At 42.7% G+C, this 23,501-nt stretch overlaps 1 protein-coding gene across 24 annotated transcripts in view; it reads left to right on the top strand.

Annotated features, from left to right (window-relative positions):
* Positions 1–23,501, top strand: part of CELF2 (CUGBP Elav-like family member 2) — a 1,322,506-nt gene that overhangs the window by 966,013 nt on the left and 332,992 nt on the right. For all 24 annotated transcript variants that reach the window (XM_078676914.1, XM_078676806.1, XM_078676874.1 and 21 more), the window contains one exon: positions 23,298–23,380. In XM_078676914.1, coding sequence (XP_078533040.1) covers positions 23,298–23,380 — 83 coding nt within the window. The remainder of the gene's footprint in view (positions 1–23,297; positions 23,381–23,501) is intronic.

Here is a 23,501-nt window from a genome sequence, read left to right as displayed (position 1 = left end):
ACAGTGGGGCACACAAAAGCTTACGTTGTCAACCAACAGTCTGCTGTATTTGGCGTTCTCAGCTCAACCGGGATTCCTATAGATGCTGTGTCTGAGTAGGTGTGGGTGTATTTTTTTCAACATCTGCGGCTTTAAGCTGCATCACGCTGTGTCAGGCAGGTCGGGTTCAGCCCTTCTCTGTCAGGACCAGAGGCATTTCCTTTGGCAGCAGGGTGCCAATTATACCAAGGTCTGTAAATTAAAACCAGCCAGGTGCCGGGTCAGTAGAGGGAGATGTTGTACCGCGCATCTTGTTTCCTGTTCCTTAGAGTGGGGAGGAATGCAATGCATGAGGCCTAAATGGCAATGTACATTATGTTTCATTTGTTCCATGCAGATAACACAATATGGGTGTCTTCCTTAAACCTGATTACATGTTTTTCTCTGATCTGTGGTCGGAAGTTCCACGTTTTCGTCTCCACCTTAGCAGACGTTCCTAAATGCGTGAGTCTGATCGATTAGCTTTGTAGAATCGACAAGTTCTCCAGAGACTGCAATCGCGCTTCGGGGAATGGGGTCCCAAGAGCTGATATTTGGGGAGGGTGGCCCCACAGAATCTCCTACAAACAAATACACTGTCCCCTGGGGATGGGATCCCCTTCTCCTTTAGGCCTGGGAAGGGAGTCTGAGCGCCCCTCTCCCCAAAAATTAAATAAAAATCGGCCCGAGGGAATGGTGTCACCGGGGCCTCTTTGTGGCCTGGGGATGGGCGCCGTGCAACCCCTTATTTAAAATAGTTGCCCCCTGAGGATGGATCCCTGAGTCCTCTACAGGAATTAGGGAGGGGGCTGTTCTTCCCCTACTCAAAAACACAAATTGGCAGTCTCCCCAGGGTCTGGCCCATTTTGGTGGTTGGGGTATAAAAGGTGGAAGACTACATATTTCTTTTTATTGGAGCTGCAGGAGTGTCCCTACCAGGTGTAGGGTGGGCAGGGTATCTCTACCCTGCCTCCTATATATATATATTTTTTTAACTTTAATCTAGGACACGGGACTGCAGCCACATCTTTCTTGTTGTGGTGGCAGCCAATCAGATCTCACCTTGAGATATGTAGGCTCTGCAAGTCCTCTTTGGCTTGAAATACACAAAGATTTTGAGCCTTCATTTCTCCAGAACTACCTAACAAATGTATACCAAATCACTAAAAACATGTGTTCTGGACCGAGATCTTGTTTTCTACCAAATTTGGTGAAATTCCATTCAGCTGTTTAGGCTGTAGCTATGTCTAATTTTGCTTTGTAAAAATCAATTGGGAAAACGTTTTTTATACCCCCTTTTTCTTGGCCCCTGCTTGATGGCTCACCTCAACTTTCTATTTAGGAGCTGAGGTGGAAGAATATTTTATTTTTACATTTTGTAAATATTTATCAAACAGCGCCAAAGGTATACGTGAACCAAAAAATGCTTTTCCTATAGAAGCGTAGTCCTAACTTTAGCTACCAAATGGGGACCACCAGTGGGATATATATATATATATATATATATATATATATATATATATATATATAAAATCAGTGACTGAATGAATATATTATTAATACATATAATATATTATATGGACAATAATATAATTGTATAATATATAAAATATACATGTATTAATAGTAATATAACTATATGACTGTATATATGTAATATATGTGTCTATATATATATGTATGGATACTTATGTATGTATATCTTATATGGTAAACAAAGGAAAATGTGGAAGGAGGGTCCTAGGGAAAGTTTAAAGATCTACACAGGATTACTTCCACAATTCTGGAAAGAGCACACAAGAGAAAAGAAGAAGACACTGACAATATCAAACCGATCTAACTGTGGGATTGTCCCTTTTTAGAACGAAATCCCTCATCCACCGAAGGTGGCATGCTTCATCATTTGGGATTCTCCTCTCAGAGGAAGCCTAGTTCCTCTGAGGGCTACAACCCCCTCTCTGCGAGGGAGGAGCACAGGTATGTTCTTAGATCTACTCTACTCAGATTTACTAAATCCACTAAATGAGAGCAAAAGTATGATTGAGGGCGCAGCACAAAAGAAAAAGTAACGCAAAGGAAGAGATGTTAAAACTAGCTAGAGAGAATACGGCACATCATTTATTCATATATTCTCGCTGCCTGGATTCAAAACAGTGCACCTGTGGTACGAACTGGTATTGGTGCTGCTGCTAAGTGATGTGTTTTACAAAAATAAAATTCGGAACCAAAGGCACTTCCTTCTACCCGTAACAACTGTGTATAAGGTTTCACCTCAACCTGGCAACAGCTCAGGATAGGGGGCACCGCTCTATCCGTCGGTACCCCAAGTGGTACAGAGCCTGTGACTTTTCTCTTGTGTGCTCTATCCAGACCCCAGGATTGTGCTTGTTATTTTTATCTTCTTATGTATACATAAAAACACAGTCATTTATATGTACACATATATGTGTGTGTGTGTGTGTGTGTGTGTGTGTGTGTGTGTGTGTATATATAGCGATTTTGTCGCTGAAACGCGTTGGGTTATTTCCATTTGTTCTCAACATGCTGTAATGAATCTGGAATAAATACCTTGATTGCAACTAATGGTGGAGTGGCATATTCTTTTAGAGTGGAGTGCATTGGTGTAAATATTATTTTATGCCTGGTGAAACGAAAAAAAATATATATATCTATATCTGTATGTATCCTGCCTGCTTGTATATATATTTTTTAAGAGAAAGGTGTTAAGCCGAAACACGTCTGTCTGGTGTTGTGGTCGTACTGGCAATAAAAATCTGAAGGAAGAAATATCCCTAGTGTGCGCTTCAATTCATGATCGGGACGAGCTCATTGCTTGGATATATATATATATATATATATATATATATATCTCCAGAACCACACCACTGATCATGCACGTGAACATGTGCTTTCAGCCCTTAACATGCACAATGATCCTCTTAAACCATGCACATTTCAAATACCCATATGCAAACCACATAACAACAAACACAGGCATGAATAATTGTGCTCCCAGTATCAACAGTGTGCATGCAACCAAACATCACGCACCTCTATGTAGTCTGCGGGAGTCCAAAACCTTAATCTGACAATTATCTATTCATTTTGTAGGTACTTAATGAGGAGAAATTAATTGGAAACAAAACTATTTTTCTTTGAAAACTTGAAATCCACCATTAAATCTCACGCGGAAAAATCGTGTTGAGGTCCTAAGATCAGCAGCACTGAGAAAAGACTAATCAATAATAAAACCTTTCTTGCATTACCAGAAAAGGCAAAAGGTGGAGTAGGCCTGTCAGGTGTCTTACCCATATCCTGCAAGTTGCCCATATTTGCAGGTGGAGTCTTATCCCCCTGAGCCATTTTGGAGATTGCCTAAACAGTTTAGTTGTAGGTCTCCATTATTCACCCATCCACACTCATCTCCCCAGTGTGTTATGATGCATGGCACAGGTCGATTATAACTTATTTGCGAAACACAGGGAGTACGACTTGCGTATTGTTTCCACAGAGTGCTTGGCTTCTTGTGGCTCAGTTTAATGCTAACCTATCCCGAGGCCACCGGGGAGACGGCGACATGGACGTTCATTTAAAAATGTAAGGTTAAAGATTGAGTATCAGGTGCGCATTTTCCCCTTCTCCTTCACCGTATATTTCATGCGTGCAGCATGTTTTTGCACGAGTTACGCAGTGCGTTAAGCGACACCTAGGATTCCTCTCCATCTAGAATAACGCGTCATCGATCAACCATCGCTGAGCTCTGATTAATACGTTTGCCAAACATAACCTTAAAACCGGCAAAATCAGCAGTTCGATAAGGTGCTTTTCAGAGATTTGTGGCCAACCTGAGGTATATAGGTTTTAATATTGGCAAGGATGACACTCCCTTCATTATTAGCACCATATGTGTTGTTGGTTGTTAGTATTTCAATGCGCCTGAACATGGTGGTGAGAGAAAGTTAATCTATTAATACTTCTAAAATAGGAACATATAATATGTATAGCTGCAGAGCCACACGTGGACTTTAGATTAGGGGTACAAAAGCCAGATATACTCCCCGAAATTTGGTAACCCCCAAGCTACAAAAATAAAGAATGATGGATACTGAGGTCTCCAACCTATTCCGAGTTCATGTTGCACCAAACTGCTCCTAAAAGCAGTAAACATGGCCCCATTGCAGGGGAATGTGTAGCACAGCAAAATATCACCTAACTAGGTTAGCAAGCAATCTTTTTACTGGCCTTGACCACTCAGTTCATGCAGTACTATGTTATGCTACTTGCTTTGCAGCACAACGCTATTTTTAGGGTTTCACAGGGATTACCTTTTGCCACTACACATTAAAATAAAAATGAAAAGCTTGGGTGAAGGAAAAGCGACCAAATACGTTACTGGTTTTCCGCAAGATACAAACCAAGCAAAGAAAATACACCAACCGGCCCAATCTTTACTCTATTGCAACTGAGGAAGTCAGCGCCTAGGTGGAAGGCATTTTAATCCATAGAGAAGAGGAAGAGGAGCTGCGAATATAGAGATGCGTTCGCCAAACTGGGAGAAAGAATTACGACGGATAAGGAAGGCAAGACCACACGGTGTGTACACATGAGCAGGGTAAGGAACAAAGTGCGTTAAGGAAAATAAAGTGTGCAATGAGCTGTGGTACCAGAATATTGTGGCTTGACTATCGCCTGGCAAAATATTGTTTAGAAAAATATCGCCCTATTGGAGTTAATAATAGAAAGTCTACACCTAATGGAGCACTATTTTTTGGAAACAATATTCCGGCCATGATATTTATGTCAGACGATGTTATTGCTGTATATATTCTGACACAACCTTGTGGTAAATAGGAATAGCACTGCTGTTTAGTGGTATTGTTTACAGTTGTGTTTTTTTTGTTTGTCAGTTGTTTTGTTTACCTAGGTTTTTTTGTTTTAAGATGAACAACACGGACTATATTGGTACCCTTCAGTTGGACTTGATAAAATCGAAGCAAAGCTGGTGTGATGTCACTTCCTGTGGCGTTAGTACGATCAAGGAGTATGCAGTGTCACTTCCACTACCAATATCCAGTTGATGAATGGAGGTGAATATTGGTTGTGCTTTTAGAAGGCAGGATCACAAATAAAGCAGGAGAACATGGAATTAAAAAATCCCACCTTTGCATCAAGGATGGCAAAATGTTGCAAAATGCCTTTTGGCAAATGGCAGTAAGGGTCATCTGGAGCACAAATCTCGACATCACGCTGAACGTGAAGAAGGAACCCAGGCCCTTTAGCCCATGCAATCATCTTGAGGTCAAAAGTGGACTTCTTTCTACGTTACAACCTGCCCTTTATTTCTCATGTCATATTTATGAGTTGGAAAGCATGGGGGGTACAAGAGAAACAATTGGCCTTCGGCTCGAATGTCTAGAGCTCTATCAGAAGGATGGAGGGAGAAAAGCCAAGAGTGATCCCCGTTGAGATGCCAGGCGCGTGCAGCGCGGCACCTGTTCTGCCTGAGAATATGCTTACAAAGGAGAGCCTCGTTCACAGAGAGGGTGCGTCGGAGCCCTGCTCGCGTTTAGCTTCCGGCTCCGCGAGCCGCTGGATCTGCTCGGAATTCCATCGGTAGCTGCGCGCGCGGGGTGGTGTGGTGGTGGGGGGGGGGGGGAGGTTTGGGGGCTTGGAATGTTCAATTCACAACATGATGGTGCTGCTGATGTCCTGAGTGCTGACAGGCCCAGAATTGAATACCCGCATGGCGAATTAGGGCTGGAATTGTCAGGTTCTTAGGTGGGCTGTTCTGAAGTGGGTATTAGTTGAGGGGATGGGGTGTAGACTTCTCACTGTTGGTTGACCACAGCTTCGATGTTGGCAGCGAGTGATAATGCCCTCAGCGCTGTGGACTGGGCACACCGCTGCTTTCAGCTAAAGCTGGCGCTTGAGTCAGAGTGGCCTGCTTGTTTTTGTCATGAAACGCTGTTCAGGATTATTCCACCAGCCTTAGGAGAGTGGAAGAAAGAATCCAAGAATGAATGTGCTTTATTGAACTCTGCAGTCAGTACTTAATTTGTGAAAAAATAAGTGCTGGGGCCCTTGTCCGGAGTCCACTGCAGCTTGCACCACCCATTGCCCCTGCCAGCACTGCCACTGACTGTACAAACACAACTGCTAAGCATGACACTCCTCCAAGTGTGACAATGCAGACTATTCCAGGCCCCAAAAGCCACAAGAATGGCTTGGAAGGCAGGTATTAGTAATTTTTTATGTGTATCTAATTAACAAACAACTGTTCTTTTGTCTGCCACATGGTAGCATTGTTTGTCTATCATAAGTGCCGGTGCTGCCAACAAAGTGCCTGCTGAGCACCGGGAACCACCGACTCAAATTCAGCACTGACTGTGCTATATTTGAAGATGGTTTCAACACATAAGGGGCACAAATAATACTATCACTTAAAGTATGCCTGTACTCACTATTAATGTTAGTCAAGATACATCTGTACCCTGTATTAACATTACTACAGATACATCCCTATCTTATGTTGATATTACTGCAGGCGGGTCAGTACCCTATTTTAACATTACTATGCATATATCTGTACCTCCAATAATCAGGTACCTGAAAACCCTAGGTTAACATTACTACAGGGAGAGCTGCACCGTATTTTAACAGTATTACATGTACATTTGTACCCTTTATGAACATTACTGCATGTAAGCTTGTAACTTATATTAACATTGCTAAAGGTACACTGTGTTAAGAAGGCCTGGGTGGAATTTCAATTCTGCTGGAGTAATCAGAGTAATAAAACCTGTTCACATTGTTGAAAGTAGGGGGGAAACATCCTACTGCAAGAGCACATTTAGTGAGCACGAGCATCCACTCACTATTTATAATCTGGTGAATTTTCAGCTATTTCTTAATGCACACTGCATACTCTTAAACATTTTTAATGTAAGGATTAATTTGGGCTAAGAAAAAAGCACTAATTTCTGGGAGTACGTTGGGGAGAAAATTCTACCACAAGTGCACATTTAGCAAGCGGTTGCACGTGCTTGCTATTCATATTTTCTTGCATTTAGCACTGTTTCTTAGCGCAAAATGCATCCTAACATCCATTTTGGGTGGGAGGGGGAATTTTTCACTAAGAAAATAGCGCTTAATGCAGATTTACGGTTCAAATGTAATTCAACTCAATCTCGTGGAATTCTTGGGTACTTCAGTGTGATTATGCTATACAAAATTACGTGAGTTATGCCCACCGCTAATCTTAACATTACTGCAGCTAGGGCTGTAACCTATTTTAACTTTATTACATTTATGTCTGTGCTCTATGTTAACATTTTTACAGGTACGATTGTACCTATGCCAAGTCCTGGAGCTATTCAATACCTGTGGATTGTGTCCGTGCATAGGAACCTGAACCATCAGAAATTGTTTTCTGCAGTGCTAAAATAACACATAAAACTAAATCATAAAAAAAAGTAAGTACATTGGCAGCTTTTTAATATAGCAACTGCACTAGCAAAACACAAAATGACGGGGCCACTCTGCAGAAGGTGTGGGGCCCTTGAAGCACTCATTCCTCACAGAAATTCATGGGCTCTGAGCTGAATAGAGGCCCCGTAAAGGGCTTGCCCTCCTCGTGCCACAGGGGTTGCCTGGGTTACAGCTGACCGGCTGAAACAAAGGTGAATTGACCCGAGAGTAGTCATTCAGTATTTTTGACTATCTTCGAGAGTCCTTGGTCTTTGACTGATTTACTCTCTTGTAAAGTCTTGCTGCTTTTAGATTATGATTTTATGGTTAGCTTTTGCTTTAGATTATTAAAGATGAAAATGTGATCTCCCAATAAAAATGTAAAATTTAAAAATGTTCTCTGACTTTATAGTGAAATCTCTAAATAAGTGGCTGCACATTAGTGTAATCTACGTAAAGGACCACAAATAATATGTAATTTAATTTCTCCTGCATGCTATAGTGGATATTTTTCCGATGTTATTTTCAACGTAATTGACCCTGGATTGTATGAGGAGAAAAGTGAAAAACCATAAGCAGCAGGTTTTCTTTTCTTCCGGTCTCAACATTTGTAATATGAAGCTATTACCCTTCCCAAATCTCTGTCAGAGAAGCCAGGAGCAGAGGGGCTTATTGATGACATAATTGTTTGTTCTTTCGCTGTCTTTGTGCTGCTTTAGTAATGACAAATGCAAAAAGAAGGATTGACGGACAGAACGCAGAACAATGTCATACATTCACCCCAGTACAGAGATCTTGGCCTAAATCCATCGTATTTTTGCTCAACATCGCATTCCAGTTTGGACCCAGCCATATGCAAATCAGTCTTGACCCTGTGCCCAATGGGAACAGTCCAACCCGAACTGCCAGGCCAGGTCTTCTCTGGACTGGAAACCAGCTTCCTAGGACCGGTATCGTTCTTTCAGCCCTCATCAGCCTGGATATCTTTACTCCAGTAGCATGGAGAGCACGGGGCCCACGTCTAGGCATACCCGTCCCACTCGGTGTGAGAAATAAAAAAAGAGCAATTGACGGACAGAATGCAGAACAATGTCATACATTCACCCCAGTACAGAGATCTGGGCCTAAATCCATCGTTTTTTTGCTCAACATGCCATTCCAGTTTGGACCCAGCCATATGCAAATCAGTCTTGACCCTGCCCCCAAAGGGAACAGTCCAGCCTGAACTGCCAGGCCAGGTCTTCCCTGGACTGGAAACAAGCATCCTAAGACCGATTCGGGCGTTCAGCCCTCATCAGCTAGGATAGCTTGACACCAGTGGCATGGAGAGTTCGGGACCCACGTCTGGGCATACCTTTCCCACTCGGGGTGACAATTGCAAAAAAAACAATTGATGGACAGAATGCAGAATAGTGTCATATATCCACCCCAGCACAGAGATCTTTGCCTAAATCCTTGTTTTTTGCTCACCATGTCATTCCAGTTTGGACCCAGCCATGCCATTCCAGTTTGGACCCAACCATATGCAAATCAGTCTTGACCTGGCGCCCAATGGGAACAGTCCAGTCCGAACTGCCAGGCCAGGTCCTCCCTGGACTGGAAACAAGCATCCTAGGACCGTTTTCGGGCTTTCAGCGTCATCAGCCAGGATAGCTTGACTCCAGTAGCATGGAGAGCACGGGACCCACATCTGGGCATACCCGTCCCACTCGGGGTGACAAATGCAAAAAGAACTATTGACGGCCAGAATGCAGAACAGTGTCTTACATCCACCCCAGCACAGATATCTAGGCCTAAATCCATCGATTTTTTTGTGCTCACCAATGAGTTCATCAGATATGCAACAGTATGTGCAGAACAGCAGCTTTCAGTTTAGTGATTGCACAGCATCTTCATTTTCAAAATCATTAGACTGCAAGAAGTGAAATCCATCCTCTTTCAGCAATGCCTAAAAATATGACTTTATAGAAGCCATCCTTCGAAGACTGCTAAATTTTGCGTAGATGAAAAGTCAATCCTGGCTTGAAATTATTGCTGTAGCTTTCATGATCCTATTTATTCAGTGGTTATCTGGTGACTGTTTGCTATGCTCCTTATGCTTGTATCGTTTAGAAAACCCATCCTGCATAGGTAGCCTAGAACCTCTTCCCAACTTTCACTGCTTTTACTGGTGTTTATGACTGATATATATGCATGTATAATCAGTCTGCAGACGATTCAATGTATTCCTCATGTTACATTTAGTCTGGTTTGCTTTTTAAAATCTGCAAGTAGCTAAAGAAATTAACCTATCACTAGGGGCACTCGAATTATCCAATTGTGCAGTTGCAACGTTTTTCGCATATTTGGATTTGCTGCATTTGCCACATAATCCATCACCTGCTGCATAATCTGCAGATTTTAACAAAAATAGCTTCTAGCTCAAATGGTTCAAAAGCTACAAAAAATGCAGAAGCACGTATTGTCGCATAGAGGAAGGCCCGTGCAGAGGTTGATTGATCAATTTGCTTATTGATATTTTTGGGTGTTCTACTGGTACCAATGAGGTGCAACCAATGCCCAGAGAGTGTTCACAAGTGTAAAAATAACAACAAAAAATTAGGTAATACTATCAGAAAATGTGCTGCAATACATTGCATAATTTGGCTTTTCTTGCCTCATTAATTACTTAGACCTGACGCATACTTTAGCCTTCCCATGCCACATATCCAGTGGCCCTGACTATAACCCATGTCAGATTGAGTCTTTACTTTACAATCACAGCTACATGTTCAATATTGCATATTTTAACTCAAGTAGCCTAAAAAATTAGCCTTTCCAACAACATAATGAGACTGCAACAATAACAACAAATGTAAGCATGCCTAGAAGGCGATGTGAAATTCATACATTCTGATTGGCTGCTAGTTGGTCAATATCTACCAAACCTCTACACCGGGCTGTCTCTCTCTTTAAAAGTCATAGGCGCATATTTTCGGCTTCTTCCAGCAGCTGACAGTGATTATGTAGGAAGGCAGGTTTCCGGTTATTGAAACAAGTATTCTCTCCTTCCAGAGTTCTAGGGAACATTGTTATTTCTCCTGGCTGGCTCCTAGTAACGGTGCTGATAGAGAAGGAGGGGTTAGTTGCGTGGTTGGGGTGTGGCCTCTATGCTCTGGTAATGGCCTGCTGTACACACTGGAGAAATAACTTCTCCAGTACATACTGTAACCGGGGTCTGTTCTCATATGACAGGCAAACTGTAGCATAAAGGTCCATAGAATGTTTGTGTTATTCGGGGTGATGAGTAGGACCCTTGTATTTGCTTTAGGGACCTTTGACCCCATCCACTTGTCAAGACCTACTTACGCGCGATAATACGGGATAATGCTGCCAAATAACAATAAAATGAACAGAACACAATTTTCCTTGGCAATGACTGGTTCTTATATTAAGTGTTAATCAGAATGGCTATGGCCCGAATTTGTGGTACTTGATAACATATTTCAAGATTTTAGCACAAAATCTTCACAGATGACAACAAACAGAACTTTTTCCTCACACTTTGTATGAATGAAATGTACTCGGCGCCAGCTTCAGACGCCCCCTTGGTGAACCCTTTATCTCCGAAAATGTAATCATTTCATACTGAATTCAGCATTTCCCAGCGCACATACCTGTAACAGCTGTGGCTTGGAGAGATTTGAGATAATCCGGCTGGATTTGTTCCTACTGTACCAAATCGAATTCCTAATTTGAAGTGAAAGCTTTCTTCGTGTATCTTACCCTGGAAGAGATTGGTAAATATATGTGCTCTAAGGCAGGGTTATGGTGAAGACTGGTAGTCTTCTTGATCAGAGTTAGAACCCTATTCACAGTAAAACAAAAAAAAACAACTCAGTGTTTTCAACGTGAGCAGGCCCCCCATGATTACTTGATTCACATTTCTTCTCCGTTGCTGCGGTTTCTTTAATGAGCGTCTAAAATTCCAGTTGTGCTTGGCCTTTTCGTGGTCTGTAGCGGCCAGTCCGACCACTCTGCCATTTTCCAGGTGGGCCGGGCCATTGGTGTAATGTGCCATTTGAGAACAAAAATATGCTGCAGTGGAGGCCCCAATTCATGACCATAAATAGGTAAATTTTGCAGCATAGAGCAGAACATTTTGTTGCAGTATTATGTCATTATTTTGACATTTATACACAAATGATCACTATCTGGTTAAATGTTTCAGTATCAGAGTAACACCTAAATACAGCAATCGGCAACTGGAGGTGAAAAGTATATCTTTGCAAAGGAATTCTGTTGCACAGCAACTCCCACAACAGCATTTTTAGTAATTTTTGATCCATTTGAGCGTGAAATATTTCGAGAAGATGGTTGATTAGGAGGCAAGTGCTGAAGACCCATAATTAAGTGTAAATGACACAAACTGATATTTTCAGATGCCCCCGGCTGCAAGCTAGAGGGCTGCTTTCAGAGCTGGCTGGGCTGCCATGAACCAGTCATGCTCTCGTGTTTCTACTTTGTGCGCAGCTCCTTCATGGGGACTTTGATGTGACCATTTCAGCCAGACCTACTCTGATTTCGAGTAATGTTTTCTTTCTCTCTCTTACTGGTTCTCCAGAAAGTTGTGGGTAGACTCCGTTTACCCATACTGGGCTCTGAGCCCAACCAATACATTTAACATTTCGTTTTGGTCAGGCACCCTTTAATATAATCCGAAGTGTTTTTTGATGGTTTAAAGTCACTCGGACACAATGCACCAGCCTGGCACTTCGTTTTCAAAAACCATCACAACTAGTTTACTTTAGTTGATGAGAAGCAGAATTGCCTCTCCCAGAATGCATTTCGCTTAAGCCGAGAACTGGCGTGCTGTACTCTGTAACATGCAGGCTTTTGGTAACCACCGAAGTATTAGTCGGTATTTTGGAATCCCTGACTAGCAACTATTTAAAGTTTAATAAGCGCTTTCAAAACTAATTTAAATTAGTTGTGAGTTGTTTAAGTAGATCAACACACTAACATATAAGCGAGATACTTTGTATATACTTCTTTTACTATCCTGAAACGGGGCGTATGATATCCCCAGGTAAGTCTAGGTTTAGCAGAAGCTGTAAATACAAATTTGGTATTCAGATAGTAAGGTGCTGTTTGTAATAGCGGAGTGGCAGATCACATGTAGGCTCCCAGCATTCTGAGCAGGTAAACCACGAGGTATTCAAGTTTCAGGATGTTGCGCTGGCTCAGAGAAGGAGCCACGAACGATATACGGCATTTGTTGGTGTGTGAACGTCAACACCCAGCCTGGGTTTCTACTGTTGTTTCCATTTTATAAAAGACTAACTTTTGTTCACAGCGTTCTACCCACTTTCCCAGCCTGTTTAAAGTCTCTTGTTCAGGGCACAAGTCGTAAAAAAAGAAGCGGGGGGGACGCTGTCGCCGGACGTGACGTCACGACCGGAAGTGACGTCACGAAAGGTACCGAGCTCCTCGTCCCCAATAGGCCAAAGAGTAAAGTCCAGCTGTTTGGCAGGGGGGATGGCGTCCCCCCGGTAAAATAAGTGGGGGGACGCCATCCACCCGCGCGGTACCCCGACTCGAGCCCTGCTCTTGTTATAGTCTCCTGTCCAACAATTCTCTTTCTACATTTACACCGCCACCTAATGGCCAGTTCTCCTATTGCGGACACCTGTATGATCTCAAACTATATTAGCCACCACTTTTAGCTGCGGCAAATCGAATGCCTTGCCTTTCAATGCCCTGAGGAGCACCAACCCTGACACTTTTCCATGTGAAGGTGCTATAGTGAACTTCTGTTTCTTAGTGTGAAAAAATCTATCTATCTATCTATCTATCTATCTATCTATCTATCTATCTATCTATCTATCTATCTATCTATCTATCTATCTTGATAAAATATCTACTTGCCCAAGGGACAGGATGCTTGAGAAATTTCATTTCTCATATGAGAGGTCATCAGTGATGTAATTTAAAATGCCATGAGTGATATAATATGTGAGATCATAGGCACAGACAAGGTGCAAACTATAGTTTGCTCATTAAACTATAACTAGTGAATTTCAGTGGTGGTCAGTATTTTTAAGCATTAGTTTTTGTGTTAATTCAACACCTAACTATAATGTCATTTAACTTTTGTTTCATTAGATTTCAAGGGACTTTTATAATGTCAGGTAGGATCTTCTACCATACTTAACTATGTCACTGTAATATTTGTTTCAGTGAATTGCTGTTTTAAAAAAAAAATCATATTCACCCGACTCACCCACTAAGCAAGCTTTTGGATGTGTCCAGCGGTGGGTCGCCCAACTCTGCAGGTGCCCATCTCTTGCTGTGCATGTCTTTGGCCGTTCGCTGCATGGGGTTGGCCACAATGCCTGGTCTGTGGCCAACTCATCCACAGGTGTCCAATCCTAACCATGTTCAGCTTTGGTTGTGCTTGTCAGGGGAAAAGGAGCAGGGCCTGATCTTTGACCAGGCCCTGCCAAATTCTCTGTGGGAACCCAATCCCCAGCTGTGCATGGTCTGTATGCAGCATGGGGTTGACTGCAGGTCCTTGCCTGCGGCCAGGCGCGCTGGCCAACTCTCTGCAGCCAAATAACCCTGCCACATAGTGACTTTGGGAGCCAGTAATGCATCCCGGTCAAAAGATTTTGCTTTAACTAAAGCCTGATCAAGGATTTTCCTAGTATACCCTCTATTGAGAAAACGTTCGAATGATGCATGTAGGCATTTATCAGCTGATGCCCCATCACTACAAATCCGACATATACGGATAAACTCCCCATAGGGGATGCTGTTAATGGTGTGGATGGGGTGGGCACTTTGAGCGTGGAGTATTGAGTTACCTGCTGTCGATTTTCGATAAAGTCTGGTTTTAAGCTCATCATTGTCAACGTATAACTGAACATCTAAAAATTCAGCCATATATATATATATATATATATATTAATTATATAATTGTTTTACTGGTACCAAAGCACCCCAGCGGTACCTCCTCACAAGTGTCACCTGCAAGGTCCTTCGGGACCAGGCAAGCTTCACTTACAGGAGCTTGTGCCATTCCACAGTACAATAGGGAGTGCTGCTCATACAGTGCTCCTGCAGGATTCCTATGATAACTCACGAGAAACCTGCACCAGATGCTGCTTGAGTATCGCAGTACTCACAGCAAAAAATTTTTTTTTTCTGTTTGGCTTCTGAGGGGTTGCCACAAGTGCCAGGATGTCAAAGCAAGCCAACTCTGCTCCCTTATACTTTTTAAAAATAACTTCAGAACACAGAGATAGAGTCCCTATTTCCTGCAATTGTGGCCACAACATTTTTCTTGAGGTTGCGGTCATCCAATCGATTGGTTCCTCGTTAATGTAAAGGGCGATGGGAGAAAAAGCTGATGACCAATGGAAGTCCCTTATTTTTAAAATTTACAGTACCTCTGGACTCATGTTGGATTAACCGTCCACATACCACTTTAATTAAAAATCCGTCCATAACCTCTCAGAGCACCTCTTTAATCACAACTTTCTAGAAAATTACTGCATAGATTTACCCCAAAAAAGGAAAAACACGCTTTGTGCGTAAAGTTCTAACTTGATGGCAAATTTATGGATTTGTTGATCAATCAGCATAACATTTTCCATGAAGGAACCAAGAGAGATTTCTCAATCAATAAATCAAGAATTTGGAAAGAACGGCAAATCATCATGATGGTCTCAAGGTACTGGAGTTGCTAGCGGATTAGTGGTGATCTGTTGATTTGAACAGCCAGGTTTTGAGTCCTTTCCTGAATTGCCAGAGGGATGAGGTGGTCCTGAGGTTCAGGGGAAGGACTCTCCAAGCTTTGGCCGCCAAGTGTGAGAAGGAGCATCCTCTGCTGTTGCCTTGGCAGATCCAGGGGGTGTCAGTGAGGAAGAGGGAGGCGGATTGTAGTTCTCTGGTCGGTTGGTGGAAGGTCATGCGTTTGTTGGTCCTTGGTTTAACAGGGCTTTGTATGTGTGGGTCAGTATCTTGAACTGGCATCTCTTCTGGATCAGAGCCGATGTGGCTTCTTGAGGTGGGGTGTGATGTGGGTCCGTCGCGGGAGGTTGAGGATGAGTGTTGCAGCTGAGTTTTGTATTGCCTGTCTTCTCTTCAAGAGGCATGCAGTGATTCTACATAGTGTGTTCCCGTAGTCTAGCCTGCTGGTGATGAAGGCCTGCATGACGGTTCTTCTGCTGTTGACTGGGAGCCACCTGGAGATTTTGTGAAGTATGTGTAGGGTGTGGAAGCAGGCTGATGAGACTGCATTTATCTGTTTCTTCATAGATAGTTTGCTGTCCAAGATGATGTCGAGATTGCAAGCATGTTCTGTTGGGGTGGGGGATGGACCGAGTTCAGCAGGCCACCATGCGTCATTCCATGGAAAGGTGTTGTTCCCAAAGATGGAGACTTCTATCTTGCTGTGTTGAGCATGCAGCAGTTGTCCTTCATCCAATCAACAGCGATCATGATACATATGTGGAAGTTGGCTCTGGTGGTGTAGTGGTCTTCTGACAGCGAGAGGATGAGCTCGGTGTCGTCATCATAGAAGATGATGTTGAGTCCTTGCCATCTGATGGTGTTGACCAGGGGGGTCATGTGCGTGTTGTAGATGGTGGGGCTGATTATGATCCTTGGGAGGGGGGGGTCCCACAAATTATATTCTTGTGTTCCGAGGTGAACAATGGGAGAAAGATTCTTAGGTTTCTTCCAGTGAGGTATGAGGCGGTCCATTTGAGGGCGTCTCCCTGCATTCAGATGTGGTGGAGTCTGGTGATCAAGATGTGATGGGAGATGGTGTCTATGGCAGCTGACAGATCCATGAGAATGAAGGCTGTTGTTTTGCCACAATCCAGAGGGGCCCTGATGTCGTCGGTGGCTGTGATCTGAGCTGTGTCAGTGCTATGGTTAGCTCAGAATCCCGATTGAGGGAGTTCTAGGAGGTGATTGTGTTCCACGTGTCTGGTGAGTTGTTGCTTGATTGCCTTTTAGAGAACTTTCACTGGAAAGCGGATCAAGCAGATGGGCCAGTAGTTCTTCAGTTCTGCCTGGTCAAAGGATGGTTTCTTCAAGAGGGGCATCACTTCAGCATGTTTCAAGTCTTCAGGGTAGGAGGCCAAGGTGATCGAGCTGTTCAGGACTCTCTTGAGCTTGTTGCCAATTATCTTTTGTTTGGAAGGTTTTCTGTAGATTTGTCAAACGATGCCAAAGGACCGAACCTCTGGCTAAATGTTTACTTGAAATCACGGTTCCATTCAGTCTTTGAAAAGATGACACCGCACACTCAGGATGTACCTCCGATGTAATTTATTGATAACTCATTCAGTGAGTCATCAACAAATCATATCAGTGGTACATATTGAGAGTACTGAGTCATCTTTTTGAAGAGTGAATGGAACAGTCTTTTTGAATGTACACACGCATATATATGGGTATATATATATCATGTGATCAAGGGCCGTTGAGGCTCGAAACGCGTCATGGCGGAGGTGCGGGGTCTAGCACAATAAACATTTAGCACTTCTGAGTTTGGGTCCGCTGTTGTCTTTCTGCAAGTCGAATGTGTGACGATTTTCTGCTGCATATATATATATATATGTATATATATATATATATATATATATATATATATATATATATATACATATATATATATATATATATATATATACATATATATATTAATCCACAAAAGACGCAGCACTCCAGATTAGGTTGCTTATGGTATTATTTATTCATACCAAACACCAACTCAACCAACGCGTTTCAGCCTTTAATTTTCGTATATATTTATATTTATAGAAATCAATTCTCACCTCTGTATGATTATAGTGACTTTCCGGGCAGAAAGATAGTCCTTTATTTAGTAGTGAGGTCTCCTCCGTCGATAAAACATGTTTGGATAGGTTCACAATTAAGTTTGTATTTACTTCTTCAAGCTGCGTAGTGCATATTGCTTTCTTACGTTTTGCTCTTCTGGTCTTTCTGGTGCTTGTAAGTTGGTTGCCACTCCTCTTCCTCTTCCTCTGTTCGTGCCCCTTCCTCGGCCACTTCCCCTTGATAATGATTTGTCCAGATTCATCAGCTGGACTTCCTCTAAAAAAGACATTTGGTTTACTCCACTCGCCCCTGTTAGTTCCCCTTCACTCAGGTCTGATTCGCTCGTACTTTCAGCTGTTCCCCTCAGTTGTTGCAATGGAAAATTTCTTTTCAGTGTCTCAAATCTTTTTGCAAATGTCAGTATTCTTCCTTCCTGATAATCTTTTTCATCCCTTCGGAATTTCCTTTCTTTTCTTTCTTCTATCTCCTTCTCATATTTTTCTAGTCTTACTTCCATGTCTTTCCGCATTTTTACGATTTCATCTTGATTTGAGTGAGCTTTCAATTTGTCTTCTATTTCTGTTAATTTCGCTGTTATTTCTATCACATCAATCTTCACGTGCTTGATCAAGATTCGAATCATGTTTATGGAACACTGCAAATTGTTCTCTACCCATTCATTCAGTAGTTCCACTCTAGTTTCTGGATGTGTAGGCATCGTAAATATTCGTAAACCTCTGGGTATGCGTTTGACAGTAATGTAATTCTCAAGTGCTATGATTTCCCAGCTTTTGTTTACTTCCTTCTTATACAATCTCTCCAGGTTATTAAAGTCATTTCTTAATGTTGTATTGCCTGCATTTGAAGCTGCGTCTCCTTGCTCCGATTGTGGCGCCCCACAAGTTGTCACAAACAATGGACACAGTTACATGACTATACAATGTAATGATCGAAACTAAGCCACTCACACAAAGTCCTTTTGAAAATGTTTTTTAAAAAATTTCAAATTGTTTAAACTGCATAAAGCTTTGTTTTTAAATTCACAAGAATCACTACAAGTCCCATAATGCCTCATTGTGGCAGATATGGGTACAAATAGTGAAAGTAAGAAGGGACTCACTGACCGTGAAAAAAGCCAGTTAGGCTGAAACGCGTTGGTTGAGTTGGTGTTTGGTATGAATAAATAATACCATAAGCAACCTAATCTGGAGTGCGGCGTCTTTTGTGGATTAATGAAAATTGATGGCCAGGATCCGGCCACAACGCGGAGCACCCGCTGTGGAGCGCTAAGCTGGCTAACAAAGGATCACTTTGGGTGTAAATATACATATATATATATATATATATATATATATATATATATATATGCCAAAAAAACAGGAACCAATTCGAAGGAGACCGCAGAAAGTGTAAATTCAGCTTTATTCTGCAATGTGACAACTGCCAGCAACAGTCTTTTCAGAAAGGCAACCTTCGCCGTATATTTCAGCCGGACGCGTTTCGAGATGCAGAATCTCTTCCTCAGCGGCTTTGATCATTAGCACGTATGCAGGCGCTGAGACGACACACCTTCTTATCTCGATCCCAAACCTGGTAGGTGGGGCCTTCACTAAGGCCTTCTGGGACTCGTAGTGCTCGTGTTAATATTACCTCAGTGGGTGCGCTTGCTGTTCATGCACCTTAGACCTGTAATGTTCGTAAGCCCTTCAGGTAGACTCTTGCTCCGCTTTGTGATGCCACATGAGCTGCGGGATAGCGCTTCCCTGTAAAGCGCCAATTCCTCAACTCTCTCCTCCATACCAGCACCTCGTGGTGTCGGCGCAGGACCTGATAAACATCAGGCGGGTCTCCCTCACGACCTGGAAAGCCGTTTCAATGCCAAAAAAACAGGAACCAATTCGAAGGAGACCGCAGAAAGTGTAAATTCAGCTTTATTCTGCAATGTGACAACTGCCAGCAACAGTCTTTTCAGAAAGGCAACCTTCGCCGTATATTTCAGCCGGACGCGTTTCGAGATGCAGAATCTCTTCCTCAGCGGCTTTGATCATTAGCACGTATGCAGGCGCTGAGACGACACACCTTCTTATCTCGATCCCTAACCTGGTAGGTGGGGCCTTCACTAAGGCCTTCTGGGACTCGTAGTGCTCGTGTTAATATTACCTCAGTGGGTGCGCTTGCTGTTCATGCACCTTAGACCTGTAATGTTCGTAAGCCCTTCAGGTAGACTCTTGCTCCGCTTTGTGATGCCACATGAGCTGCGGGATAGCGCTTCCCTGTAAAGCGCCAATTCCTCAACTCTCTCCTCCATACCACACAACACCACGAGGTGCATACGTGCTAATGATCAAAGCCGCTGAGGAAGAGATTCTGCATCTCGAAACGCGTCCGGCTGAAATATACGGCGAAGGTTGCCTTTCTGAAAAGACTGTTGCTGGCAGTTGTCACATTGCAGAATAAAGCTGAATTTACACTTTCTGCGGTCTCCTTCGAATTGGTTCCTGTTTTTTTGGCATTGAAACGGCTTTCCAGGTCGTGAGGGAGACCCGCCTGATGTTTATCAGGTCCTGCGCCGACACCACGAGGTGCTGGTATGGAGGAGAGAGTTGAGGAATTGGCGCTTTACAGGGAAGCGCTATCCCGCAGCTCATGTGGCATCACAAAGCGGAGCAAGAGTCTACCTGAAGGGCTTACGAACATTACAGGTCTAAGGTGCATGAACAGCAAGCGCACCCACTGAGGTAATATTAACACGAGCACTACGAGTCCCAGAAGGCCTTAGTGAAGGCCCCACCTACCAGGTTTGGGATCGAGATAAGAAGGTGTGTCGTCTCAGCGCCTACATACGTGCTAATGATCAAAGCCGCTGAGGAAGAGATTCTGCATCTCGAAACGCGTCCGGCTGAAATATACGGCGAAGGTTGCCTTTCTGAAAAGACTGTTGCTGGCAGTTGTCACATTGCAGAATAAAGCTGAATTTACACTTTCTGCGGTCTCCTTCGAATTGGTTCCTGTTTTTTTGGCATTGAAACGGCTTTCCAGGTCGTGAGGGAGACCCGCCTGATGTTTATCAGGTCCTGCGCCGACACCACGAGGTGCTGGTATGGAGGAGAGAGTTGAGGAATTGGCGCTTTACAGGGAAGCGCTATCCCGCAGCTCATGTGGCATCACAAAGCGGAGCAAGAGTCTACCTGAAGGGCTTACGAACATTACAGGTCTAAGGTGCATGAACAGCAAGCGCACCCACTGAGGTAATATTAACACGAGCACTACGAGTCCCAGAAGGCCTTAGTGAAGGCCCCACCTACCAGGTTTGGGATCGAGATAAGAAGGTGTGTCGTCTCAGCGCCTGCATACGTGCTAATGATCAAAGCCGCTGAGGAAGAGATTCTGCATCTCGAAACGCGTCCGGCTGAAATATACGGCGAAGGTTGCCTTTCTGAAAAGACTGTTGCTGGCAGTTGTCACATTGCAGAATAAAGCTGAATTTACACTTTCTGCGGTCTCCTTCGAATTGGTTCCTGTTTTTTTGGCATATATATATATATATATATATATATATACATATAATATGGAATTTTGAACCTTTACATACACTAGAAGAGCCCATGGATCACCTGTGGTGCTCATCTCAATGGTCCTTGCCTCTTTGCTGGCTGTATTGCGAGTACACCTACTAGTTGAATGTAGGATAATAGTTCAACAGAAAATCATCCGGTTATTGTAATCATGGTTACCTGTGAGATCATGAAGAATTTTATGTCAGACATGACATTACTTATTCCTAATGATGTATGAATCGCTTCACCACTGAATTAAATGAGCATTTTTGCATTTTTTATTTTACTTTTGGACCATTGACTTAAAGGACTTTTGTCAATGCCTACAATTCGCTTGTACTTTATGAAAACACTCCATTTAGACTAAAGTATTGCCATTGTTTTTACAAAGTGTGTTTTTAAGTGGCAGCTATCCAGAGGTTCTATGAAAAGCTTGCACGTATGAATTGTGTATTAAAAGTTGGAATTTTTAGAAAACCTGAATAATGTTGATCCCAAGTGTCAAAGCTTTTGGCCAATGCTTCACGTAGGCTGCTTTGCTATATTTTAGGTTTAGAAGTCTCAGAAATAGGAGACAGGAAGTTGGAGACATCAACAGACTGCACTGTGTTTAAAGTAGGCCTTCCATTGGGTTTATATCCCCATATCCAGATTGACGCCTGTGGTAATCCCCTGGGTGTAGTAGGCCTTTCCTGTTAGACACGAATAGGAAGGCAGGAGGAACCTAGCATGCATTTCTAACTTCTGACACCTGTTGTCATGTAAGCCGTTTACTCCGAACATTTTGGAATGACTTTCATATTTTCGATATCGGAATTTATGACTTCCAATCGCAAAAAGCCCATTACAGATACCTTCAGGATGGCCAAAGAGAGAGGAAGTAAAGTCAGAGCCCAGTTCCGGGCGAGTTGCATGCCAAAAGACCATTGGCTGCAGCAGAAACTGAATACTCTCTTGGTTGTTATCCTTGCCCAGTTTAAGGGTACATTGGAGATGTAATTCTGCTAGGCACAGACATTGGATGAGTTCCTTTGACCTGAATTGTCAAAAGGAATGAGGGAGAGAACACAACCAGATAAAATGGTTATACTAGCATACCCCGTCATGCCTTAGTTATACGGTTAATATCTTAACTTAGGACCTTAAAGAAAGATTGTAGGATTATTAAAGTCATAGTGGTGTAATTCCTTGCGGGAATATGGAGTCATTTAAAAAATGTTCCTCTCCAAGCCCTATGAAACGTGGAAGGCTACAACATGTTGTGCAGAGGTAGCCATCTCTCTAAGCGGGATCCCTCAGGGCCATTGATTTTCTTTAATTTTGTTATCGCTAGTGTGATTCGAAAAGGTAGGCTAAAAGTGTTTTTCCTTTTGAACATGTTTTTTCCTGAGACCCAAGGTCCATTTTCCTACACGTTTCAAGAGACCTAACAATTTGCAGAAATTGTCATAGTGGGTGCTGCACCAGCAGGATAAGCCCACCTTTATAGTACTTTTCTTTTTAAAAACCTTTATGGCTAAAGAATGTAAACAGACTGTCGATTCAAATCTCTTGAAACTTGATTTTCAAAAATGAATTAGGACAGTTAAGGTACTTTCAATATTCAGAACAAAAACACTGGAGTTCCCTTCTAAAACAAGACATCTATGTGTCTGACTGTTCAACATCAGGACTGATTTATTCAAGAAGGAACCATCATTGGAAGAGTAATCCAGCAGGAAAGACCGCTTTATCTGGCCCTTCCTGTGCCTTGTGACCCATATCACTCCACAGAACTTGGCATGACATGATGTGTATTGTACACAACCCATGGGTCACAGCCGCTTGATGTTTGAACTACCATGTTGTTCGAATGTAAGAGTCAGAGCACACATGCATCCTACTTTAGGAATACAGTATTCCATAACTTCGACCAGCAACTCCTGCTGTGAAATTTCCACGAATATTAGTGTTCTTGAAAGTAATGTATTTTCCATTTGACTCTGTGTCAAATGTTAATAACGATTCCTGACAGGAATCCTAGCTGGACACTTAAGATATTGATGATCCAGCATCTTTCCCACTTCAACCTTGCAATTAGTGATAACAAGCATATAAAACACCCTACAAATGACATTGCCCATTATGCAATTGAATGAGGTGGAACGGTTTAATGAATTGTATCCTGCACACAGAACTCAAACTGCCTTATATGGCATACCACCAAAGGCAATGGGAAAGGGGCACAAGGTATACATGGCATCACAAGAGCCCAGCAGTGCTAATTTTAACTAAAACCACCTTGAATAAAGTAGTGATTGTGTTCTATAATTGTAAAAACAATCTCACAAACAAAGTAATTGCTTCAATTTTCTGTTTTTTGTCCTGATTTTGGCGGCAGTGCATCACGGTCCCTGAATCCTTTTCGTTCTCTCTCCTTAGGTTGCTGTTTCGTCACATTTTATACAAGAAAAGCTGCACTCGAGGCACAGAATGCATTGCACAATATTAAAACATTACCTGGGGTGAGTATATTTTGTTCTTGTATACTACCACCCTTTCATGGTTTGGCCTCCTTCATGTGTTCTGGCTGCAAATGAAACAGAAAGCTGCCTAACAGATGCAATGGGTCTGGCTTGCTATTGC

The sequence above is a fragment of the Lissotriton helveticus genome, chromosome 1_1 (assembly GCF_964261635.1).
Source record: "Lissotriton helveticus chromosome 1_1, aLisHel1.1, whole genome shotgun sequence".
Lineage (NCBI taxonomy): Eukaryota > Metazoa > Chordata > Amphibia > Caudata > Salamandridae > Lissotriton > Lissotriton helveticus.
Note: the sequence above shows the minus strand (reverse complement) of the source record. Positions and strands in the feature narration are given on the sequence as shown.